At 40.4% G+C, this 27,681-nt stretch overlaps 2 protein-coding genes across 9 annotated transcripts in view; both read right to left on the reverse strand.

The window, feature by feature from the left end:
- Window positions 1-14,246, reverse strand: part of kuz (zinc-dependent metalloprotease kuz) — a 678,429-nt gene extending 664,183 nt beyond the window's left edge. For 2 of the 7 annotated variants that reach the window (XR_010949517.1, XR_010949515.1), the window contains exon 1: window positions 14,013-14,246. The gene's annotated coding sequence lies outside the window, so the exon portion shown is untranslated. Of the gene's footprint in view, window positions 1-13,181 lie in introns of all 7 variants that reach the window. The other 5 variants (XR_010949516.1, XR_010949514.1, XR_010949513.1 and 2 more) reach the window with 3 other exon arrangements.
- Window positions 14,247-22,141: 7,895 nt separating this feature from the next.
- Window positions 22,142-27,681, reverse strand: part of LOC137239868 (protein shuttle craft-like) — a 76,607-nt gene continuing 71,067 nt past the window's right edge. For both annotated transcript variants that reach the window (XM_067765618.1, XM_067765617.1), the window contains exons 5-6: window positions 24,151-24,502; window positions 22,142-24,090 (exon numbers count right to left, since the gene is read on the reverse strand). In XM_067765618.1, the coding sequence (XP_067621719.1) occupies window positions 23,989-24,090; window positions 24,151-24,502 (454 nt within the window). In that variant the 3' untranslated portion in view covers window positions 22,142-23,988. The remainder of the gene's footprint in view (window positions 24,091-24,150; window positions 24,503-27,681) is intronic.

The following is a 27,681-nucleotide window of genomic DNA, read 5'->3' on the forward strand; positions in this document are numbered from 1 at the left end:
CTGAAAGAGAAGAAGGAAAGCATGAAGTTAGAAACCAATATCGGCATATATTAATATTTATATTTTTATGTAGTTTGTTATTGTTTTTACATTAACTTCAGAGTTGACCACAGCAACCCCAGCGGGTTAGGGGGCTTAGAATATACCCGCGGTAGGTATGCCTGTCGTAGGAGGCGACTAAAATACCAAATTGATTCAAGGAGCTGTATAGCGCGACCCTCTCAATGGGTTACCAGCACAATATATAGCTTCTCCAACCCAATTGTCAACCTCACCTACCCGTGGCGAATCCTGTTTCATTAACAGCCGAAGCTCTGGCGACCCCGAACTCCTTATGGATGTAGGGATGGGAGGGCGGGATGGCCTAGAAGGTTGCATGTGGTTGTTGTTGTTTTTGTTGTTGTAGCAATAAGATTGCTCCCCGAAGGCTTTGGAGAGTCGTATCGATGTAATGGTCCTTTGCCGGATACAGATCCGGTACGCTCCGGTAATACAGCTCCATTAAGGTGCTAGCCCGACCATCTCGGGAACGATTTATATGGCCACATTCAACCTTCAGGCCATCCCTCCCTCCCCACCCCCAAGTTCCATGAGGAGCTCTTGCGCCTCTTACGACAGGCATACCTACCGCGGATATGTTCTAACCCCCTAACCCGCTGGGGGTGGTGCATTTGGTCGGGCTAGTACCTTTATGTTGCTTGTTACCGGAACGTACCGGATCTACATCCGGCAAAGGACCACCAACATCGATAACACTCCCCAAGGCCTTCGGTGAGTGTCCTTATCGCTACAACAACAACACTCGCAAAAATTTCGCTCAGCCTGTTTTTAAGCGAACCGTTATATAAAAAATTTTAGTTTTATATCCTTTGGTTCATCATCCCTAGGAAATTTTTGTTGTTAGACAAACCGCCTACTACTTTCCTACGCAAAGGAAAGATCTGTAAAAATTTTCTTAAACAATTACTCATGATCCGCTCTTGAGGCGCCAATAACACTGGTTCCCTTCTCTCATTCATCGTATTCTAAATAAAAATTCCTTGTGAGTTTTTCACTTCTCCCTTTCCTCTTATTCTGAACAATGTTCGAAAAAGCGGAAACCGGTTAAGAGAGAAAAGTAGGTATTATAAATGTGGGTGAGAGGGATATTTCTCTGCCATTTCTTAGGAGTTTTATCACTTATTAAATTAAAGGAAATACATCAAATTAGTTAAAGTAAATTAGTTCTTTTAAGAAAGAACACTTATTTTTATTTGTGCTCAATTTTGTTCATTCTACCACAATATTCTTTATTTGAAGTCGAAAAGTATATCATAAGCAACGGAAGAGCTCTTGGTATATTTGATACAGCCATCCAGAAATTGCAGAAGGATTTTTTAAGAGGCTTAAATAGATTTTGGCATATGACGAAAGACGAATTCAACTCGACTTGGCCGCCAGAAAATTACTTTGCTGTATGGAAGCATGCAACTCCAGCGGATTTGTGTTATCCCGCCGTCTTCTTCTCCTTATGCTCCTCTGTTGATGTTGCTGTGACACCAATTCATTACAACTCCAGCGGATTTGTGTTATCCCGCCGTCTTCTTCTCCTTATGCTCCTCTGTTGATGTTGCTGTGACACCAATTCATTACAACTCCAGCGGATTTGTGTTATCCCGCCGTCTTCTTCTCCTTATGCTCCTCTGTTGATGTTGCTGTGACACCAATTCATTACAACTCCAGCGGATTTGTGTTATCCCGCCGTCTTCTTCTCCTTATGCTCCTCTGTTGATGTTGCTGTGACACCAATTCATTACAACTCCAGCGGATTTGTGTTATCCCGCCGTCTTCTTCTCCTTATGCTCCTCTGTTGATGTTGCTGTGACACCAATTCATTAATCATTTCAGTGAAAACCATATGAAATGCAATACTGTGCTTTGTTTATATTTATTTCTTAATTTCAAACAAATTCGCAACATTAATTAAACTTTTAAATTGTTTAAACAAAATAAGAAGTGCGCAACGATATTTCAATTCACAAAACAGCTGACTTCGAAAATTCAAAATTCCTATTCCCCAGTTATTGTTCTCCCTAGGAGAAAACAAAATTACGCGAGAACAAAATTCCGAAGGAATGTTTAGAATTGGGCTGAGCACCTTTTGTATGTTGCATGGAGTTTTTTTTTTTTTTTTGTTTCCCACTAATTTGGAGTCGCTAACTCCAAATCTGTCCGCAAATATCTTCTAGCAGCTCGAATTTTTGAAATACTGGTATCATACAAAAAAAAACTTCTCGGTTGGCACATTACCGTAGCAGGTGTAATAACTGTTGTAATCCATTGCGTTATTTATTATGAGTTCATTTAGGAGGCTGTGTGTAAACAGTCCAAATAAATTTTTGTTTTATTTGTGGCGCGTATATATTCAAAAAAATTATATTGATTCCGTCAGACCTAGTGAAACGAGCTTATATGGACTTATTCGGTACCTCATATGAAACTAATTACGAACTCACGTTTCTAAGTTTCATATGTAAAAGTTGTGTTGAGTCATTACGCTTATGGGCAAATAAAAAATAATAGTTTAAAAAACTAAAAAACACGCTTTTATAGCTAACCGAACTAAAAAATAGAAAATAATTTTCAATTAAAAAGAGTTTATATAACAGTAGTAGAAGGTCAAACAATCATTTATAGTTAATCGCCTCAAAATAAAATTATAATAAAATTTAAGTTATTAACAGAATAATTTAATTCAGGTTAAAAAGCGTGGGGTGCGTTTGACTACATTTCATATCTTTCCTCTCAGATAGTTGCCAATAGAATGATTGTAACATTCAATATCATAATCAATAACTTAAATTTTATTATAATTTTATTTTGAGGTGATTAACTATAAATGATTGTTTGACCTTCTACTACTGTTATATAAACTCTCTTTAATTGAAAATTATTTTCTATTTTTTAGTTCGTTTAGCTATAAAAGCGTGTTTTTTTTAGTTTATTTAAGCTATTATTTATTTTTAATTTTTTAGTTCAAGTAATTTTAAAAGTTTTAGTCGAGAGTGATGAAACCTTGAAACGCCAGCGGTCCATAGATGAATCCAACCCCACGGCACCGAAAAGGGCCAAGACGAAGGGAGGCCGGACGCGGTCTTTCGCCAAAATCGCCAGGGGTCGGCAGATCATTGGCATTATAGACGAGAGCAGCGAAGATGGTAGGATCCCGAAACAACAGTGGAAGTGGATCGAGGCCGCGCTCGCTACGGTGGCCGTTAAGATTAAAAAAGACAACCCTGGTCCACCGCCATCTTAAACCGATGCAGGGTGGTTCCAGGGCAATGTCAAGCTAATTACCTGTGACGACGACAGGTCGGTAAACCTCTTTAGGGCCGCCGTCACGCTGATAGGTGTGGTATATCCGGGCGCGCGCCTCAAGGTAGTGGAGGCGCGTGATATCCCCTCACGACCAAGTGCTAGAGCCCGGGTTCCAGTGACGCCAACGGACCCAGCTGACATCCTGGAGCTGCTCCAGAAGTACAACCCGCCACAGGTTTGGAAGTCAACCCGGATAAAACCGAGTTTGTCCTCTTCACGAGGAAGTACAAAGTACCAAATCTTACACCGCCAAGAATTGGGGGTACGTTCTTAGCGTTTAGCGATCAAGTCAAGTATTTGAGAGGCATTCTGGATAGAAAGCTATTATGGAGTGACCATATAGTGGAGCGATCCAAGAAGGCAGCAGCAGAGCTGTTCACCTGCAAGAGGGCAATTGGCACCTCCTGGGGTCTCTCCCCTAAGGTGACCTACTGGATTTACACAGCCATTGTGCGCCCGATTCTTCTTTAAAGTTGCAACGGAGTTTGGAGCTCTGCATTACCGGTACACTCCAGATTCCGTTACATACATACATGGATACATAGATACATAGATAGATACAGGCCAAACTAATAAAAGCCTGTTAAAAAGGGCTCCAGTATGCTCTTTCGTAGATGTGCCATACATCCACTTCTATCATTAATAGAGGAATGCGTTTTTCGCATTATGTGCAAGGTTTCAAATCTATGGCCATTTGAGGTGGTCATAAGTTCAATTGACCTTATGTCGGTTCACCTTATGTCACCCCACCATCACATTATTTCATTGTCATCGAGCCTTGATACGAGTGCAAAGTTTCAATCAAACTTATGGCCATTCAAAGTGGTAATGAGGCCAATTGACCTTATGGCCGTTGACCTTATGTCACCACACCATCACATTAATGCATTGTCATCGAACCTTGATACGTGTGCAAAGCTTCAATCAAACTTATGGTCATTCAAAGTGGTAATAAGGCCAATTGACCTTATGGCGGTTGACCTTATGTCACCACACCATCATATTAATGCATTGTCATCGAGCCTTGATACGTGTGCAAAGTTTCAATCAAACTTATGGCCATCCAAAGTGGTAATAAGACCAATTGACCTTATGGCCGTTGACCTTATGTCACCACACCATCACATTAATACATTGTCATCGGTCCTTGATACGTATGCAAAGTTTCAAATTAATCAGACTTATAGAAACCGGTGAAAATTAAGCTCAAATATTCCGTTACATAGATACAGGCTAAGCTAATAAGAGCGTGTTTAAAAAGACCTCATTTCAAGTACCAAACTCCTGTGATATGGCATGAACCGTATGACCATCACAGCGAATGCTTTTTCTGTATAGTAAACATAACACCAATTGTACCTTCAATGTTTTTCCAAGTTATCTGTTCTGTAGACATTGATTTTTTATTCTTGTTTTCGTTTTCTTTATCTCTTAATTTTTTCTTTTGTTACCTAGCCAACTATCAATGTTATTATTTGTTTTTTGACTGTCTACTCATTTCACTTATCAATAATATTCGTTCATGCCGTATGTACTGTTTCGCGGATCACTTAAAACGTTTTTCCTCTCACTGACTAGATCTAGCGAAGAATTTCTCTTGCCAACGAATGCTACTTTGGATTGAGTAGGCTAGGCAACTGAAAAGTAAAGTCCTCCCTCGGCAAACGAGGATCGTGCTCTACAAGTCACTTATCGTACGCATTCTGCTACATATATGGAGCAGAAGTATGGACCATGACAACATCAGAAGAGGCGGCTTTGGGAGTGCTTGCGCGAAAAAATTCTTCGAAATTTGTTGAGCTGCATGAGCTTTATGCAGACATGAACATGGTGCAGCGAATTAAAACACAGCGGTTTCGCTGGCTAAGTTATATAATGCGATTGAAAGCTGATGCCCCGGCCGTAAAAGTATTCTTATCGGAGCTCATATATAAAAGCAGAGGAAAAGGGCGGACCCCACTCGAAGGCCAACGAAGATGCAAATGCCGCGCCTTGCGGAATGACCATAACAATTTAAACGGGCAAATAAGTAATTAAGTTTCAAGGGATTTTAGCAAGAAAACATAAAAGCGTATAGTCAAACTTTTCTCTTGCGTTAGCTTAGCTTGAATGATAGCCACAACAGCATGAATTTCTGTTGTGATACCACATAAGATAACCGTGACCTAAGCTATAGCTACCTAGAGAAAAGGTGCATATCGTCAATGTAATTTCGACCAAATATGACCTTGGATAAATCCCTTGCAGACACAACAAAATTAACTTTAATTTGATGCTGGAGAAAATTATGCTAGTTCCAGAACTTAACCGCTCTGGAAAAATATTCTATAAAAACGTGCAATTACTGGCATATGCTGATGATATTGATATCATCTGCCTAAACGCTCGCACCGTTAGTTCTGCTTACTCCAAACTTGAAAAAGAAGCGGTAATGATGGGTTTGATGGTGAATTACGACAAAACGAAGTACCTGCTGTCATCGAGCAAAGAGTCAGCGCATATGGGCCTTGGCAATCACGCTACTGTTGGCAGCCATAATTTCGAAATAAGACTTCGTTTTTTTGGGAACCAGCATTAACACTACCAACAACATCAGCTCTGAAATCCATCGAAGAATCGCTCTTGCCAATAAATGCTACTTTTGACTAGGTAGGCAATTGAATAGTAAAGTCCTCTCTCGGCAAACGAAAATCATACTCTAAAGATCACTTATCGTACCCGTCCTGTTTTATGGTGCAGAAGCATGGACCATGACAACATCAGACGAAGCGGCTCTGGGGGTGATCGAGTAAAGAGTTCTTCGAAAGATTTATGGACCTCTACGCGTTGGCGATGGCGAGAAGAAGATTTAACGATGAGCTGTACGAGCTTTAGGCGCTGGCTAGGCTATGTTATGCGAATGAAAGATAACTTTCCGGCTAAGAAAGAGTTTCTATCGGAACCCACCTATGGAAGCAGAGGAAGAGGGCAGCCGCACTCCGATGGAAGGACCAGGTGGAAAACGATTTAAACTCCCTTGATGTGACCAGTTGGCAGAGAGAAGCGACTGGCGCGCCTTGTTGTACGGCCATAAACGTTTAAACGGTTAAGCGGCAACTAAGTAAGACTCAACAAAAAAGCGCGTTCTAAAATCTCTGCGGAGGTTAACGCGCCTTACATTTATTTTTTTTTTTTTTTTTTGTAGTTATTTTAATTTGCATTCACACACATCGAACTGTTGCACAATACGATCTGTCCGCTATAGTTTGACGATCTAATATGTGTTCTTCCTACACAACAAAACGACGAGGCTATGTTCTCGCTCTGCTCGAATCACTAATACGAGTAGCTCAACCTATCTGCTCACCGAAAAAGTCTCTTGACTTCTTCTTTTATGAAAGTAAAGGATCCATTACTGATACTTAGCATAGACTTGACTTGACTTGAGAACTGTCACTTACAGTTCTGTTAAATGAGCATTGCACGTTACTGATTACTCAACACTTAAGGCTCCATTACTGATGCTTAGCATAGACTTGACTTGGCTTGCGAACTGTCACTTACAGTTCTGTTAAATGAACATTGCATGTTACTGATTACTCAAAACTTAACTTGACTTAGAAGTCTGTTGAATTTTGATGTTCTATGTAAGTTCTAAGTGACGTTTACATTTTGAGATGCCATTTGTTTGTTTCCATTTCATTTTGACATTTTGTCATACAAATTGACATTTATTTAAAAATAAATTTCAACGCTGATTATGATGCCAGATTTTATGCGCCAAGTGGAGTATAATCGTGGCTAAGTTGCCAAGTTTACGCCAAGTCAAGTCAAGTCTATGCTAAGTATCAGTAATGGGGGCTTTAGCAACACTTAACTTGACTTAGAAGTCTGTTGAATTTTGATTTTCTATGTAAATTCTAAGTGACGTCTGTATTTTGAGATGCCATTTGATTGTTTTCATTTCATTTTGACATTTTGTCATAAAAATTGACATTTATTGATTATGATGCCAGATTGTATGCGCTAAGTGGAGTATAATCGTGGCTAAGTTGCCAAGTTTACGCCAAGTCAAGTCAAGTCTATGTTAAGTATCAGTAATGGAGCCTTAATGTTGGTTCTTCTCAGCTCGTGAGGATAGCAATCTATCAGATAGCTTCACTTGATATTTTCGTTTCCACAAACACGGGGTAACCAGCTCCCGCTTAAATCGATAATTGTGAAAAATTTTTAGAACATATTGAAAAAGTATATTGTGAATACACGAAAACTAGCCAAATAACTGACTTTTGTTTACACTTTTTCGCAAAAAAAACTATCATGAATACACGAAAACTATGTATGTAAATAACTGAGTTTCGTTAAAATTTTTTTCTTTACTTAACTGAAACGCGAAGCTTAAGTTAACTTAGAGAAAACGAAAATTTCGATAACTATTATGTAGATAAAGCGCCAAATACACGACACGAACATTTCCGCGAACATTCCGCAATCTTGTTCGCAGCTTTGGCCATACACCATACGAACTTTTGGCCGAACATTAGTTCTCTTTCAGACAGCGATGAATACGGACAACAATTGTGCTGCAGCAATATTGCTCGCTGTGGCAATTAAGCGTAAAAAAAAGAACACCAGAACAGAGTAGGAACATATTCACAGAACAGAGTAGGAACATATTCATCCTCAGCACCAGCACCAGACTTCAAACTATCTCTCTTTTTTTTTATTCACGCCGGTATTGCGCCCGCAAACTAATTATTTTTTTTATAACTGTATCCTTTGTGGCATCAGGATCTACTTCTTTTAATTTTTCGATTAAAGTCGCATAATCATTATTCTTTTTAATTCTATTACAATAATCTTTGCTTTTTACTTGCCACAATGATGGCAAAGATTTATACATTTCAAGAAATTTAGTCAGAAATTTTTTATTGTCCATTTTACTTTTCCGCGCACGTCTGTTCCGTTTAGAAATTACTACGATTATGAGCTATTTCGCCATACACGCACGAACAGTTCGCGTAAATGTTCGCCAAAAATTAAAATATTTTGATTTTTGGCGAACATTTGCGCGAGCTGGCAAACACCACCATACACGACAGAAAAGGTCACAGAAACATGACATAACGGGAATGTTCGCGGAAATGTTCGTGTCGTGTATTTGGCGCTTAAGTAACTAATTGAACATGGTAAAAACGGTCCGTAGTGTGCGATATGTTATCAACGAGAAAAGCGCTGCTTAATCCGACTGTGCTGTCACGTCCCTCTCGTACAATCGACCTCTACAGCCATGGACTGGCACCAAAGATGACACTGGCACTTTAATAAAATCAAAATGATTGCTCCCAAGCAGAGCAGCTGCGTTGTTGTTGTTGTTGTAGCAATGCTCGCCCCACCTAATAGCCGCGACCGATCACAAATTGTCATCAATATCCTCTAACGGGAGTCCAAGGAAACTTGCCGTTTCAACAGGGGTGGACCATAAGGAAAGGGGTGTTAGAGGCGTTGGTTCCACATTACAATTAAAGAGATGGTTGGTGTCATGTGGGGACACATTGCAAGCAGGGCATACATTTTGTATGTCGGGGTTGATTCTGGATAGGTAAGAGTTTAACCTGTTACAGTATCCAGAACGAAGTTGAGCAAGAGTGACACGCGTTTCCCTGGGGAGAATGCGTTCCTCTTCTGCGAGTTCTGGATATTTTTCTTCAAGTACTGGATTCACCGGGCAATTCCCGACATAAAGGTCCGACGCCTGTCTATGGAGTTCACCAAGGACCTGCTTGTGTTTTTCCGCTTCATACGGCTGGGTTCTCAGGTGCCGTATTTCCTCAAAATGCTTACGGAGATGACTCCTTAGGCCCCTAGGCGGTGCTGGTTCGTCAATCAGATGTCTGTTGGGATGCCCAGGTTTCTGGGTATTCAACAGGAACTGTTTGGACAGCATCTCATTTCTCTCCCTGATGGGGAGTATTCTCGCTTCATTATGCAGATGGTGTTCTGGGGACATAAGAAGACAGCCCGTGGCGATTCTGAGAGCAGTATTTTGGCAGGCCTGTAGTTTCTTCCAGTGGGTGGTTTTTAGGCTTGGCGACCATATGGGTGACGCGTAGCACGTAATCGGCTGGCTGTTGAGTGTGCACGAAGTCAATACGATGAGTAAATGCATGTGATTTTCTATTCTGTATGACTAAGAGCAACAAAAGAAACATGTATGGCAGACATTTGTTTTGGTAGGTAGACCATAAACAAAAGATAGAAGTGTCAAAGTTTGGGTAACAAAAAGGTATGTATACATACGTACATACACAGATACACATAGGTATCTACACGAAGTGAAAAAAGAGCATTGTTTTTGTGCAAAATATTTGTTGAAATTCATACAATTATTGTTAAATTGTTTTTGTTTTATTTCCAGCAATAATTGTTATGCCAATTATTGCTCACGATCGCATTGCATGCTTTTTCTGGACTTGCGCGTGACTTTGTATATATACACTTATTCCGATACAGTTACGGTAAAAGTAATATGGACAGCCGTTAGCTAAACATATTTTTTGCTAAAGTGTTAAAAATAGAGTTCGATTTTTAAGTTCAATGAAAAGATTAGTTCACTTCTAGTTCGTTCAGTCCATCGAAATAGTTCTTTTAGCTCTTAATTCGGTCACCTCATTGAACTATTGTTCAACCAATTGACCTAGTTCAGTAGTTCAATTCGGAAGTCAAATCTACTCACTCCCTGATTTAAACATCATATATGCCGCCAGCAACACTTATGAAAATTCGGCAGTACTTGCATTTCATTTTGTTTTCTTCACGACTTTTTTTAAATTGCTTCCATATTTCACTTCGCTGTGGCATCTGAAACAAATCATCATGTATTAAGCACACATTTTTCTAGTTAAAATTATGAAAGCAAAATGGAACACTTACTATTACATTTAAAAGTCTAAGCTTCTAAAATAAATTGTAAAACTTCACAAAATGACGTTATGGCGGTAAATATTACGAAATTCGATCAGCTGTTTTAATTTTGACAACGAAGTGAGTTGCCATACATTTTGAAATTTTAATTTGCAAAGTTGCCACATAAACGTTTAGTTCACCTTACTGAAGGAACTAGCGAATTAGTTCAATAAAAATATCTAGTTTTTTCGTTCTTTAGTTCAATAGATCCCCAAGCCTAATATACATATTTGCGATGGGAAGAACTCCCTCTTTCATTTGATATCAAGTTTCACCCCGTACTCGGGGGGTGCCCAACTGGGTAATTCTATACGACAGCATAACACTCTTAATACACGTGCATAAATATCAAGAGGGGTATCAAAAGACGCGTTTTGCATCCAGGATCGTGAATCCGGAAGGGGAGGTCAAAAATTTAGGGTATGTCAAGGGATGGTTGTTGTAATTTTCATGATTTTGTTATACCCACAGAACAACATAAGTGTTTTGCGCGGATATAGTTTTGGTCTCCAAACCGGTGTTGGACCCACCCAGGGTAATTTGATCCCATTCCCGGTTTCGAAGTACTCGGTTTGCGGTTTTTTGTTAATATCCTTTGAACGAGCTAAAATTTTTATTTTCCGCCTTCGGATTATTGGTCAACACCTCTCCAGTGACACCTCCTTCGGTATTTTTGGACACGTGTTAGCAGTGTCATGCTGCCGTATCGAATTACCCTAAACTGTCACGGCCAATGAGTTTGAGGGAGTGATAAGTTTCATAAAAGAAACCGCACACTAATTTCTCCACCGAATTTCATTTAAAAATATGGGGAAAATTTTAGAATAGCACCCCCCGAGTTCGGGGTTAAACTTGGTATCAAATGAAAGAGGGAGTTCTCCCGATCACAAATATATATAACTTAAAGTGCGCAGACTTATAGTTTACGAGTTATTTGATGTTAAAGTTTGCAAATTTAGCAAATTTCTATAGCACTTTCAGTTACAATTTACACATCTTTCAAAACCTTTGTGCACATAAATATCTATATAAATTGGCAACGATACACTTAAATTTCATTTTAGTATATTTCACATATAATTCTTGCATTGTTTTTACTTAATATAAAAGTTTTTATTAAATCAATCGCGCTTTTGTAGCAACATTCACATTTATGTATATATATATTTTATTGATGACATTACAAAGCTGTGCTGCCACATATAAAAAACGGAACAAGTGCAGAATCGAAAAATAACTTATAAAAATATCTTTCATCTGATGTATATATATCTTTAACTTTTCTAGTCTTTATTTACCAAAAATTTGAAAAAGCTCTTTTTTGCATTCGTGAACGAGCTGATATTACCTTATAACTCTTTAATAAACATAAGTTTATTGTTATGTTAGCCGATCCAACAACGGCTGCGCCATGCACAGTAATTCTGCGTAGAACACCTTTCCGCGTAGGCGGCCTTCGGCCGCGCTTATTTTAAATAACCCTGGGCTACGCCATGCCAAGTCCGGGTGTGTGGTATAACCGTGGCTACCGCCACGGAGATGTCCTTCCGCATATTACCTCATAACTCTTATGTTTATTGTTATGTTAGCCGATCCAACACCGCCTGCGCCATGCACAGTAATTCTCGTAGAACACCTTTCCGCGTAGGCGGCCTTCGGCCGCGATTATTTAAAATAAACCTGGGCTACGCCATGCCAAGTCCGGGTGTGTGGTATAACCGTGGCTACCGCCACGGTGATGTCCTTCCGCATATTACCTTATAACTCTTATGTTTATTGTTATGTTAGCCGATCCAACACCGGCTGCGCCATGCACAGTAATTCTGCGTAGAACACCTTTCCGCATAGGCGGCCTTCGGCCGCGCTTATTTAAAATAACCCTGGGCTACGCCATGCCAAGTCCGGGTGTGTGGTATAACCGTGGCTACCGCCACGGTGATGTCCTTCCGCATATTACCTTATAACTCTTATGTTTATTGTTATGTTAGCCGATCCAACACCGGCTGCGGCATGCACAGTAATTCTGCGTAGAACACCTTTCCGCGTAGGCGGCCTTCGGCCGCGCTTATTTAAAATAACCCTGGGCTACGCCATGCCAAGTCCGGGTGCGTGGTATAACCGTGGCTACCGCCACGGTGATGTCCTTCCGCATAGTAGTAAAAATATATATTTTCCTTTTTCTTTATTAACTGAAAGGTGGCACGTTAATATTTATATTTGTTTTTTCTTTGTTGATGTGGCAGCACAGCTTTGTAATGTCATCGATAAAATATATACATACATAAATGTGAATGTTGCTACAAAAGCGCGATTTATTTAATAAAAACATTTAAATTAAGTAAAAACAATGCAAGAATTATCTGTGAAATATACTAAAATGCAATTTAAGTGTATCGTTGCCAATTTATATAGGTATTAATGAGCATAAAAGTTTTGAAAGATGTGTAAATTGTAAGTGAGAGTGCTATAGAAATTTGCTAAATTTGCAAACTTTAACATCAAATAACTCGTAAACTATAAGTCTGCGCACTTTAAGTTATATATATTTGTGATCGGGATAACTCCCTCTTTCATTTGATACCAAGTTTAACCCCGAACTCGGGGGGTGCTAAACTAAATCGCTGCCAAAATATGTCTTAATTTTCAATAAATACAAAATACGTTTTTCAAAATGTATGCAAGTATTTTCTGCTTACCTAAATTGTATTTAAAACAAAGCTTCTGTTCTGTACTTTTTTTTTTCACTTTACTGTATATGTACGTATGAACACAATAGCGTAATAATTAAGGCCCTCACTTGACAGAAGAAAAACAAGTTAAAACATTAAAGAGTAGAGAGAGTAAAAGACCTACTATGTAGATGTGTACTGAGCACTTACGTTTAGCAAACAGCTCACCAAAATGTTAACTCTTTCGTATTCTTTATAGCGACTGAAAAATACGAATATCCAAAATGTTGCTAAACAGTGTAGTTTTATAATTTTGACCGAAGAAAATACATATGTACATACATGTGTACATATATTTTGCAGCATACAATTATGCACTAGGTTACACTTTTGCCCACTCACATGCTTTCCTCAATATATTCTTGGTCACTCAAATTTCTTACCGTTTTCACTTTTGAATCTCACAGCACTTTTCTTTCAAAATCTTATATAAATTTAAATCTGGTTTTATTCACTGGCTTTTGAAATTGGAAAAAATATCCTCCTCACACACTCATTCAATTATACACAAAAAATACTCATCCAGCTGTAGTCAGCAGCATTGCTACTGCCAGTGTTGTTGCGTTATGTGGCGCTTTGGCTCCAAAACCGAGTATAGAAACAACAAGTATGTATATGAAATCAATGGCAGACAAACAGCCATCAATTAATGTTTTCTTTTCCAAACTTTCAATTTAGTGGTCAGCAAATAACAAATTCATTCAAATGATCATATCCCAAGTAATCAAATCTCACTTTGAAATTCAGTGAATCTACTTGCGAAGTAAACGGATAAAATTGAAACGAAACATCAGAGAAGTATTTTTTGGATGCACATAACAAACCGTCGCGACAGCTACAAAACAAACACACGCACATAAACAATCAAATACACAGCATAGAAGCTGTGTCTGCTTTTCACTTCTTGCCCTTTCTTATTTGCTATTATATATTTCTTAATTCTTTTTGTGCTGCTTTTCAACGTCACTTTTTATCACATACTTTGTTGAACCCGTTGTTTTTGGCCACCGTTTACCACCGCCGACGTCGTCGTGGACCCGTGAGAAAGTCGGCTTCGTACCAAAAACCTTTCTTTCGTTCGCACACAAGAACCGTTAAAACACTGCGACTAAACACAAGCGACCGCTTTCAATTTCCCGAAACAACTAATATTTTTAATTCTCTGCTCAATTTAGCCTGCGCCATTGCATTTCCATTATAATAACGCTATGATTTCAGTTGTGTTTGTCAACAATATTTTGAGCACTGGTGAATACACAAATTTTCCTGGAGAGTAGAGATAGCAATATGTGTAAGCGATTCATAGAGAATATCGATATGCAGCAGTGTGAATGAGAAGGTACGTATTATTACTGGAATTACGCTAGCAGCTGTGAAATCTGTTATTGTGTTGTTATCGCTGTCGCTCTTAATGAAATAAAAGTATCTCAGAGATACACATATGTTAACACGTTATGAGACGCGACTTTTATGTTCTGTTTATACAGGATCGTAGATTATGGCGCATAGTCAGAGTCAAAATAAAATAGGTTTTATATTTAGTTGCAGCTTTTTTGACATAAATCTCCAAGAAAATTATGTCAAAAAGCTGCAACTGAATTTTAAACCTATTTTTTTTTTACTATTACTATGCCAGGGGACCGTCGCGGGCCACGCCTACCACACCGAAGATCCTGGGGTCACGCACCGGGCAAAAAAAAAATCAAAATTTTTAAAACAAGTTTTTTCAATTAGAAGAAAGTTTTTTTTAAGCGCGGTCACCCCTCGGCAGTGGTTTGGAAAGCACTCCGAGTGTATTTCTGCCATGAAAAGCTCTCAGTGAAAACTCTTCTGCCTTGCAGATGCCGTTCGGAGTCGGCATAAAACATGTAGGTCCAATCGCACCAATTTGTAGGAAAAATTTAAAAGGAGCGGAGGTTATCGCACCTTACATATGTATACGATTTTGCGCCTATATGTCGCTCTGAGCCGCATAAATGTATATAAAAAAATAATCACCGAGTGACTTTTTCTTATATGTTTGTGTATGTTATATATTTTTGTCGATATTTTGACATCATTCTGTAATCATCTTCAGGAATGCTTAAGTGGATTATTTACGAAAATAAAAAAACTGCATTTCGCGAATTTTTTTTTTATTTTTATCATATTATCGACTTTGAAAGATAAACATATTTCGACTTTTTGCTTTGCTTTACACTCAGCAACGAGGGAAACTGCATTGCAGATGAAGTGTGCCCTCGGGCAGCCACCCTAACCTAACCTACCTAACCTACACTCGGCAAGGTCTGTGTCGTTATACCGTCTCTAAATCATATGTAGAACTCAATTGTCAAAGGCAAGGGGAGTGTTTCACTTTGACAGAGAAGTTCAATGTATGGTTTTCATCCGGTCTTGGTGGCGGCCTTCGTGGTGTGGAGGCAGCGTATTGCCTACCACACCCAAGGTCCTGAGTTCAAATCCAGGGAAAAGCAAAATAAAAATACTTCAGAAAAAAATTTTCTTATGCCCGAAGTTTAAACTACAGTTACAGTTGAATAGAGTTTAACCCTGCCACTTCGGCCGCTTAACCTGAGATGATCAACAAAATTTTATGTTATCGAACAAAGTGGCAAGGTTAAACTCTAGTCTACTTTAACTGTAGTATAAACTTGCACTGAAAAACCGGGCATTAGAAGTATATTGCGCCCAGTTATTATTATTATTTTTAGATGTCATCTTAGTACACCGAATTTGTGGAACGTAAAGCGAGGCAAAACCTTGAGATATTTATAACATATGACGCGCTTACCTGTCTGTTGTTGTTGCGTTAACAGTAATTCGCCCTATTCAATGGGCACGACCACTCACAAATTGTCATCAAAAACCTCTAACGGGAGTCCAAGGAAACTGGCAGCTTCAACGGGGGCGGACCATAGGGAGATTGGTGTTATAGGCGTAGGTTCCACATTACAAATGAAAAGATGTTTGGTGTCATGTAGGGACACATCGCATGAAGGACATATATACATATATGACGTATGTCGGGTTTGATTCTGGACAAGTAAGAGTTTTTAACCTGTTACAGTATGCAGAACGAAGCTGGGTCAGGTTGACTGGTGGCTTCCTTGGTAGTGTGTTTTCTTCTTCTGCAAGAGTAGGATATTGTATATTGATAGCAGGGTTCACCTGGCGCGTCCTGGCAAAAGCGTTAACCGATTCTGTGTGGATTTTGCTTAGGGCCTCCTTATGCTTGTCTGGATCAATTAGCTGTGTTACCCGGTGCCAGATCTCGGCATGTGTTTATGGAGATGTGCACTTAACCCCTGTGGAGGTGGGCTAGATTAAGCAGTTGTTTCTTCAGCACATCATTGTACTCTTTAATGTTGAGCTCTTTGGCCTCACTATGTAGGTGGTGTTCGGGGGTCATAAGGAGACATCCCGTGGCAGTTCTGATTGCAGGATTTTGACAGGCCTGCATCCTTTTCCAGTATGTGTTTTTAAGACCAGGCGAACAAACTGCGCGCATCACATGACCGGCCGGCCAATTGCTTTATACGTGGATAGCAACGTTTCTTTTCGCTGGCATGCGCCTTAAAGGTTCGAGTATTATCGAACGTTACCCGTAAGATCTTTGTGGGACTGACAGTCGGTAGCGTGACACCATCGACGTGAACGTCCAATATTTGCGTCATCTGTTCTTTCCAGGTCGTCAGCAGAGTGGCTGTGAATTTTGTCGGTGATAATTACAGGTGCGCGAGGTGAAAAAACTAGGAAGACCGAAGAGATAGCTGTTTTTTTTTAACTAATTTATCTTCTGAAGAGCCAGGTCCAGTTGCCATAATCTTGCAGTCGTCTGCATAGGAAATGATTGTAACTCCTTCTGGTGGGGAAAGGATTTTTGATGTGTAGAAATTAAACAGAAGCGGGGCTATGACACCACCCTGTGGTACCCCCTGTTTAGTTTTTCTAGGCTTTGAGACTGCGTTCCTAAATTGAACCGACGCTTGCCGACCATTCACATAATTTGCGGTCCATCTTTTTAGACAGGGAGGAAGGTGTGAACCTTCTATGTCTTGGAGTAGAAAGCCGTCTGTGTCAAAAGCTTTGGACAGATCAAGTGCCATGACATTATGGCGTTTACCGCAGTGGTGGTGCAATGCATTTTGCGCAAGCCATGTTAGTGGGTGGCTAGGCGAAGATACGCCGTTAAATGAAGGAGCAAGACGGTTTCCAATGTCTTCGCTATTGGCGAAAGAAGTGATATCGGTCGATGTGACTCGCCTCGTTGCTGGTTTAACAGGCTTTAGTAGCGGACTTCAGCGACAGGTTGAAATCTTGCGTTGGGTGGTTTATTGCCTCAGCGCCAAGGTTTTTAAGCATTGGCATGGCTACTCCGTCTGTGCCTATTGATTTAGAGAGCTTGACCTTTTGGATGGCTTCGTCAATCTCTGTGGGGGTGATGGTGATGGCACGTCGTGTTTATGTTTATGTGCCCGTCTGTTTGCACGACGTATAGAGTTGCCCACTGAAGAATGCATTATAAATTGCCGGCGCTTCGAATGCGATAGTTTTATCGAAAGCTATGGATCTTTTATCATTGTTTTATTGGATTGGACAAGGATTTGACGGTTGCCACAATTTACCAACACGCGCAGAGAGGTTGCAGTTCTTTAGATATGCTCCTTCCATTTGGAGCGTATATGTTCATTTACCAGGTATTATGCAAGTTGAGACTCCTAATATGGAGGTTTCTAGGGTCGAGTTGTGTTCTCTTGCTATGTTTGCAGCTTCAGCCGGGAATTGCGGTATGATTTCAGGTATTCTACCGGATGGAAGCTGAAGCGATAACCGTGTGGAACGCACGCTCGCTTTGCAGGACATCATTCGGAATGGAGACAGCAAAATATTGTTTTGTAAAGGTTGTGTAGCATTCCCAGTTAGCTTTTTTGAAATTAATAAAAGTCCGCTTTTCAGAGGTGATAAATTCAGCGGGTCGCTGTATTGAAAGCAGTATGGGTAGGCGGTCAGATGCTAAAGTAAACATCGGCTTCCATTCGATGATATTTATGAGCCCTGCGCTGACGATAGAAATGTCTGGCGAACTGTGACAATTACCAATTCTACATTTACAACATGTGGAATCTTGCGACCGCTGTTTGAGTAACTTCCAGTAGAGCAGTATTCTTAAAATTAGGAACACACTTAAGAACCCTAATACACTACAACAAAAGGAAAATAATGCTCCCTAGATGGTACCCGGATAGTGAAAATACAAAAAATCCTCCGAACTTGGGAATTTTGCTTTTGAGTTTTAAGGAACTACCCGATAACCCAGACCCCTGAAACTTGGAACGAAGCTTCGAGCTCTATTTAGTAAAATTTTGAATAAAACAGTGTTCTATATGGGACAGAGCCTTAACAAAAACAATAACAGTCTTAACAAAATCCTCAAGTCCCTCGCTGGCAGCACTAGGGGCAAAGACAAGGAAACGCTCAAAAAGCACTTGTCCAGCCGCATTGTCCCCGACAATGGTAAAGCTTTACTTCTTACAACAAGGAAACAATGCCACCTTGGCCGTTTTGAGAATATTTTAATAAAACGAAGAATGCTTTTAAATGTTCTTATTCCAGGTGTGGTCTTCAAAATAGATTATCATGGAATAACAAAAAAGAATAATTACTAAAAAAATGTTTTCATTATTCCAAAAAAGGAATAAAGGCTGCAATTCAAAGGTGTTATTGCATGAATGAGAATCCATGTATTGCATTCCTGGGTGATAGGATTGCTTATAAACTTTGGTAGTTATTAAGAGATTGGGGCAAAACCCAATATCATTTGTAACCTATTATCTCATAAGAACACAATTTCACACTGCTATTTATTTTGAAAAATTCAATCACACTTTTATAATACATGACTTCCTAGTGGCGCTTTCTAGTTACCCAGCTTAAGAAAGACTTTGGGGACGGTTTCTCTCTCTAACACACAAATGCTTTCCCACTCTGTCGAAGGATTTGCTCACATCAGTATGAAACTTCGCTGCCAATATCAATTCTTTTAGCTACTTTTGCAGGACAAAGATATCAATTCCTCGAAACTTTTTGTCTTATCGCTTTAGTAGCATCGAAGTTAGGTTAGGTTCACGTGGCTGCCGTCCATATCGGAGCGGCACACTTAGGCCTTTATAGGCCCATTGCCCTGCAAAAATTGCGAGTACTCCATGCATGCATGTATGGAGTACTCGCTATGGACCAACCGAGTACTCCAAAATTAATTAAAAAATATGGCCCAATTGACATTGCGATGTCCTAGGACTGACCATATACTCCATCTCCGCATTACGTCACAGTAATCCATGGAGTACCCACAGTCCAATAAACATCGTGTAGTGATTACAATCGTTAAAAACGAGCAATGATCGGCTTACAATGTGTTCGTGTAGAAACATGAGTTGGTCCATTGCTGCATTACAGAGGAGTATAATGGTAAGTACTCCAGTGGACCACATGATCCAACGATTTTTGCAGGGTTGTGAAACCACACGGATTTGTTCCTACTCTCCTAATCAAACCACTTCGTTGAGTTTGTGAAGCTAACTAAGCGTCGTGTATTGACCTCAGCTATATAAGTCAGATCTACGAGAAACATCTTGCCCATAAAACGTTGCCTTCTTCTACCGAGCGCTGGACATTCACAGAGTAGATGCCTTACAGTTTCAGGCTCTTCTTCGCTGCCGCACCTTCTACAATAATCATTAAATCAATCCTTTCCGCATGCGATCCAATACAAACATGACCAGTGAGAAGACCTACAACTAAGGAAAGATCCCTCTTGCGTAGGGTGAGAAGCTCTCGCGATCTCTTCTCATTCCATTCCGGTCATGTGAGTTTTGCCGTGTGGCATCTATCATGATGCTTCCACCTGGCTCCCGCTTCGATCAGTAAAGCCTCCTTTATCTTCCAGTGAGCTTGCACGTGGAGAGCGGCATACCCAGCCTCTTCCAGTATGGCGAAAGTGGAAGGCAGGTACCCTTTCTTGCAAGCTCATCCGCCATTTCATTACCTGGTATGCCCTTATATCCCGGAACCCATACCAGATGCAGAGTAAACGGTTCAGCCATCACGTTATATGATCTGCGACAGATTACTATAGTTTGTTGTTGTTGTTGTAGCAGTGCTTCGCCCCACCTAACAGCCGCGACCGATCACAAATTGTTATCAATATCCTCTAACGGGAGTCCAAGGAAACTTGCTGTTTCAATAGGGGTGGACCATAATGAAAGGGGTGTTAGAGGCGTTGGTTCCACATTACAATTGAAGAGATGGTTGGTGTCATGTGGGGACACATTGCAAGCGGGGCATACATTTTGTATGTCGGGGTTGATTCTGGATAGGTAAGAGTTTAACCTGTTACAGTATCCAGAACGAAGTTGAGCAAGACTGACACGCGTTTCCCTGGGGAGTATGCGTTCCTCTTCCACAAGTTTTGGGTACTTTTCTTTGAGTACTGGATTCACCGGGCAATTCCTGACATAAAGGTCCGACGCCTGTTTGTGCAGTTCACCAAGGACCTGCTTGTGTTTTTTTGCTTCATACGACTGGGTTCTCAGGTGCCGTATTTCCTCAAAATGCTTGCGGAGATGACTCCTTAAGCCCCTAGGCGGTGTTGGCTCATCAATCAGATGTCTGTTTGGATGCCCAGGTTTCTGGGTATTCAACAAGAACTGTTTGGTTAGCATCTCATTTCTCTCCCTGATGGGGAGTATTCTCGCCTCATTATGTAGATGGTGTTCTGGGGCCATAAGAAGACAGCCCGTGGCGATTCTGAGAGCAGTATTTTGGCAGGCCTGTAGCTTCTTCCAGTGGGTAATTTTTAGGCTTGGCGACCATATGGGCGACGCGTAGCACGTAAACGGCTGGCCAATTGCTTTGTATGTAGTAATGAGCGTTTCTTTATCTTTTCCCCAGGTACTGCCAGCAAGGGATTTGTGGATTTTATTACGGCTCTGGATTTTCGGAACAATTGCGGCTGCGTGCTCACCAAAATGTAGATCCTGATCAAACGTCACACCCAAGATGTTGGGGTGTAGGACAGTCGGTAGCGTAGTGCCATCGACGTGGATGTTCAAAATGGTCGACATTTGGGACTAATTACTACAGATTCAGAATTATTTGTGACAGAGTCAAGGGCTTTCAGTGCTGCTTGAATGTCTGAGAAAATATAAATGTGCAGCCTACAGCGTATTGTATGGCCGCAGGCTCGGCCTGAAATACGCTACAGTGATCCGGAAGACGAAACGATCTTTTTATGTCCAATCGTTCCGAATAGACACCCCTTCCAACCCTGTTATCCAGTTTAGATCCATCTGTGTAGATCTGAATACTGTTAGTGGCCAATCAGGGTCATTGACCCACTGTTCCCTCTCAGGGATTAATATCTCGTATCCCTTGTTAAAGTTGGTATGTGGTTTGCAGAAATCTGTCCATTCCGGTATGCAGAATCTGTCGAGAATTTCAGTATGGTTGCACTGAGACCATGTGGTCAGTTTCCTCAGCCTAATAGCTGCACATGTTGCATATTTTATGCCTACTATATCTATGGGTAGTAGGTTCAGTATTACATTCATAGCCTCCGTTGGCGTTGTGTGGATGGCTCCACTTATGCATAGTAGTGTAGATATTTGCAATATTGGCCTAACTATGGCCGTATATATCCAATTCACCATCATAGGGGACATATCCCATTTCCCTCCAATTGCTCCTTTACATGTGTAGAGGGCAACCGTGGCTTACGGACACGTTCCGTGGTGTTTTGTGCCCAGTTCAATTTCGTATCAAGTGTGAGCCCTAGATAGTTGGCGGACTCACTTAACTTAAGCACTGTGTTCGCCAGCACTGGAGTTGAGAAAGGTGGTATCTTATACCTCCTCGTAAAGAGCATCGAAGTTGCTGTGGAAGAAAAGTTCTTCCTGAAAGCTGATAAGAATTCGGAACAGCACCGATATCTCCTTCGATCATTTCTTCAGAAATATTTTATCAAATTAGTAACTTGCGTGTTTGTAATTGATGGCGGAGTTTAAATATAGCTTTTATGCAAAAAATATCCTATACCATTAATAACTCACAACTTTATTATTATTTTCGCAATTCATACATATGTATTAATAAACAACTTTATTCAATTTGATTTCTCATTACATTCAGGAATATATATTATGATTCATACGGCTGATTCATTCACAATTTACTCATTTGTAGTTTTTGTTGGGTTTACATGTATTTTATTTTGTGTACAAATCATTCAAAAGTAGTTCAATGAAGGATATTAATTTTATTTTATATGCTCACATTCTACTTCCACCGTATTTTATGTATTATGTAAGTATGTATGTATTTTCGTATTATTTTTATTATAGTATTGTCTTGAAAATAAAAATAGTTTTTCTTTTTCAAAAATTTAATTCAAACATAGATATAAATGGATAGGTTATACAAAATAGAAGGAAAAGTATATACTTGTAGTACGTATAAACACAAATATGCATGTTTGTATGTATAAGAATATCAAATCTATTTAACCCAGCTTAACATACATATGTTCAAGAAGTCCTAGAAGTTGCTGATTAATAAAAGTTTACCTTTTTCTAGTTTGTCAGTTTGTCGGAACGAATGATCGACTTTTAATCTTTCATGGAATCGGCCGAAATTGTTTGGATAGCGCCAAATATTTAGTAAACTCGTCCTTTTTGTAAATAATGTTATGCAATAGTTAGTATAGTTAAGTAAGTTGAACTTGTGTGTTGTTATGTATGTAATAGGTATGTTGTGGAACTACGAATTCGAATACGTTGCGGTTGCGCACTATTTTAGTGACGAAATTAAACTTAAATGAAATTAGTGATTTAAAGAATTCAGGAATTTATCTGAAAAAGCAAAAACGATGCATAAAAAATAGTTGCTAAATGTTTAACTTTTTTTCCGAAACTGAATCGAACATTCCTTCTTCCAGCGGGAGACTAAGCAGCTCGGTCATGCTTTACAAAATTATTTTTTAAAAACATTTAGACATTTGCATCGGTGGACATCTAAAACCTAAAATTCCATATTTACAACGTACACGTACTAAGGATACATTCCACAATAGGAGACATTATTATAAGTGTTGAATTCGAAAATAAATATGGGGAAAAATAAAGATGAAAACAAATTAGTAAGTAGCACAGTAAAACCCAGAGACGTGAACCGATTTCGAACCGACTTAACAGTCTTATTCTTATAAACTGAACCGATATTTTGCATACATTTATGAACCGAAGCAAAAACTTTGTTCCGTTATTGCTTTTTGTATGTGTTCAATGTTTCATACGAGAGAGCATACACATTTTTTTTTCTGCCAAAAACGGTGAAATTGCATAATTTCGAAGATTGGTTACAATTTATTATTCTTATCAAACATGAGTACATATTTATTTTTTATAATTTTTATATGAAATGAATTTGATAGAAAACAACACAATAGTATATAATTTATTATATTCCTTAACCATCAAAAATAACCATAACCCCAATTCGAAAACAAAGGAAAAAAATTGTTTATGAACTAATCTAAAGACACAAAAGCAGTTTGTGGTTAAGCGAACCGAACAAATTTTTCAAAAAGCTCACATCTCTGGCAATCAGTTTTAAATTTGTAATTAAATTTTGCGTGGTAATTGTATTTTTATAAGGTATTTTTTATATTAATAATTTTAGAATATTTTATCATGTGTAATGTTTTTAATATGTTCTGGGATTAATGCTTCACATTATTTTTCTTTTTCTTATATTTTTTTCTAGTTTCATGTTAGTTTATATTGTTGTTGTTGTTGTAGTGTAATACGGCATACATTCAAACGATTTTCTCAACGTTACACTTGCATGTTTGCATTCGCATTCACTATACATCAGTTGTTTTTATATTAGGAAAACAAAATTTCTATCTCTTAATGCCCCAGGCATTGTTGCTTGGCACCGGTACGCGACGTTGTCCGGATTCCCGTTGCATAACCTCCATGATGCTGGCGGCAGGTAACCAGGACTAAAATATGACGAAAATAAAATGTTGGAAATATATGTTATTGTTTTGTTTTGCACTTACTCTTTCTTTATAGGCAGTAGCTACCACATTACGATTGGGCTCTGCATCATAGGCAACTGATTCGACGCCAAACAATTCACACATTTCATGTACCAATTGACGTTTCTCACGATTCATTGTGGGAAACGAGTGACTGCGCGATTTTTGTTTGCTCTCCTTAGCAAGTTTGACCAAAGTAGTTAGAGCATCATGAATGGATTTCACCAAGGTTGGGTCACGTTTAGCAAAATTGCGTATAAAATCAGAATATTTGGTTTGTAGTTTTTGCGGCACATCGGGATTACGAATTTGTAGACCAATAGCAAGGCGGCGATTGCGTTCGAGTACACGGCATTCGTCATTACAATCCAAACTGTGAAGAGAAGTGAGATTTGCAAATCAGAGTCATAAATTAAATTAATAAATATTATATGTATGTTTGCAGTTGTTGTTGTTGTTGTTGTAGCAATGCTTCGCCCCACCTAATAGCTGCGACCGATCACAAATTGTCATCAATATCCTCTAACGAGAGTCCAAGGAAACCTGCTGTTTCAACAGGGGTGGACAATAATGAAAGGGGCGTTAAAGGCGTTGGTTCCACATTACAATTAAAGAGATGGTTGGTGTCATGTGGGGACACATTGCTAGCGGGGCATTCATTTTGTATGTCGGGGTTGATTCTGGATATGTAAGAGTTTAACCTGTTACAGTATCCAGAACGAAGTTGAGCCAGAGTGACTCGCGTTTCTCTGGGGAGTATGCGTTCCTCTTCCGCCAGTTTTGGGTACTGTTTTTTATGTAATGGATTCACCGGGCAATTCCTGGCATAAAGGTCCGACGCCTGTTTGTGGACCTGCTTGTGTTTTTTTGCTTCATACGGCTGAGTTCTCAGGTGCCGTATTTCCTCAAAATGCTTACGGAGATGACTCCTTAAGTCCCTAGGCGGTGTTGGCTCATCAATCAGATGTCTGTTGGGATCCAGGTTTCTGGGTATTCAACAGGAACTGTTTAGGTTAGCATCTCATTTCTCTCCCTGATGGGGAGTATTCTCGCCTCATTATGTAGATGGTGTTCTGGGGACATAAGAAGACAGCCCGTGGCGGTTCTGAGCGCAGTATTTTGGCAGGCCTGTAGCTTATTCCAGTGGGTTATTTTTAGGCTTGGCGACCATATAGAGGACGCGTAGCATACAATCGGCTGGCCAATTGCTTTGTAAGTGGTAATGAGCGTTTCTTTATCTTTTCCCCAAGTACTGCCAGCAAGGGATGTGAGAATTTTATTACGGCTCTAGATTTTCGGTACAATTACGGCTACATGCTCACCAAAATGTAGATCCTGATCAAACGTCACACCCAAGATTTTGGGGTGTAGTAGGACAGTCGGTAGCGTAGTGCCATCGACGTGGATGTTCAAAATGGTCGACATTTGGGACGTCCATGTTGTAAATAAGGTCACGGAGGATTTAATCGGTGATAATGCCACGTTTCGCCAGGCGAAAAAACTGGAGAGATCAGGGAGGTAGCCGTTTATTCTGTTGCAAAGCTCATCGATCTTTGGGCCTGGGCCTGTGGCCATTATTGTGCAGTCATCGGCGTAGGAAACGATAGAAACTCCTTCTGGTGGCGAAGGTAGCTTAGATATGTAGAAATTAAACAAAAGTGGGGATAGGACACCACCCTGTGGCGCCCCCTGTTTAATTCTTCTTGGTTTTGATGTTTCATTTCTAAATTGCACCGATGCCTGCCGACCACCCAGATAATTTGCGGTCCACTTTTTAAGACATGGGGAAAGGGTAGACCCTTCCAGGTCTAGCAGTAACGTGCCATAGTTGACCGTATCAAAAGCTTTTGATAGGTCTAGCGCTATGAGTACTGTTCTATGGTGGGGGTTTTGATTTAAACCGCATTTTATCTGGGTGCTGATGGCATTTAGCGCGGTGGTGGTGCTATGGAGTTTTCTGAAGCCATGCTGATGGCAGGCTAGCTGCAAATTTGCTTTGAAGTAGGGGAGCAAAATGGCTTCAAGCTTCTTGGCTACTGGCGATAGGAGAGATATCGGGCGATATGACTCTCCTATGTTAGCTGGTTTCCCAGGCTTTAGTAGCGGGACCACCTTGGCCATTTTCCATTTTTCGGGTATGACAAAGGTGGAAAGGGACATGGGGGTAAATATTTGAAACCCTCTTTCCCTAGGCTTTTAAGCATCGGCATGGCTATGCCGTCTGGGCCCACTGCTTTGGATGGTTTAGCATGACAGATGGCATCCTCAACCTCTTTGGCGGCAATGGTAATTGGTGACGCGCTGAATTTATTTTTATGTGCGTGTCTGTTGGCCCTCCGTCTATCTTTGTCGACCGTAGAATGCATTATATATTGTCGGCAGAAAGCGCTCGCGCATTTTTTCGCATCCGACAACACTTTATCGCCAAAGGCGATGGAAACTTTGTCATTGTGCCTAGACGGATTCGATAGGGACTTTACGGTGGACCACAGTTTACCTACACCGGCAGAGAGGTTACGACCGCTTAGGTGCTCCTCCCATTTGTGTTCATCCACAAGCAACCTGATGCGTTGGTTTATATCCCTTATTTGGGGTTCGCCGGGATCGAGCTGTCTTATAAGGTCACGTTCTCTCGCTAAACTTGCGGCCTCCGCCGGGAAGTGGGGCCGAATTTCGGGAATTCTACCGGCGGGAATGAAACGAGCCGAGGGGGATTCAATGACCTTGCGGAAAGCACGCTCCTCTTGGCGGGCATCAGTTGGGATAGAGAGGGTAGCAAAGCTGTTGTCTGTAATGGATTTGTATTCGTCGCACTTTCCTTTTTTAAAGTTAATGAAAGTGCGTTTTTCTGCGACGATGAAGTCGGCGGAACGGTCGAGCGAAATAAGTATAGGCAGGTGGTCGGATGCCAATGTTACCATCGGCTGCCAGTTGACGCAGCTTACGCGGTTGCTGTTCTGCGGTCACGATTGAAATATTCGGCGAACTGTGACAGCTTCCTACCATACGTGTGGGGGCGTCTCCGTTTATTGTGCAGAACGTCGTTTCTTCTATGTGTTCCGCCAACATCTCACCCCTACTGTCCCCTACTGTCCACCCGCAAGTTTGAATGTCATAATCGTGACGGTCATTGAAATCGCCTAAGATAATGCGATTGTTGCCAGTGAGTACGGCGCTGATATTAGGGCGGTATCCACTGGGGCAACAGGCGGGAGGAGGGATGTAGATGTTGATGATTTCTAGGTTTGCATCGCTCGACCGGACAGATAATCCTTGACGTTCTAAGACATTGTCCCTGCGGTCGATGTCGGGATCAAATATATGATGTTGCACAGAGTGGTGTATGATAAACGCGAGGCCGCCTCCATTTCCGCTCTCGCGATCTTTTCTGTGGACATTATACCCAGAACAGGTCTGCAATGCAGATCTTGCTGTGAGTTTAGTCTCTAAGGCGCAGACTGCGGTACGTCCTAGGGCGTAAACAGCAAGGAGCCACAAAAGATTTATAGAAGGTACGTGGACGTCTGGTTTTGGGGTCTAGCCCAGAAACTG

The sequence above is a fragment of the Eurosta solidaginis genome, chromosome 2, assembly GCF_040869045.1.
Source record: "Eurosta solidaginis isolate ZX-2024a chromosome 2, ASM4086904v1, whole genome shotgun sequence".
Taxonomy (NCBI): domain Eukaryota; kingdom Metazoa; phylum Arthropoda; class Insecta; order Diptera; family Tephritidae; genus Eurosta; species Eurosta solidaginis.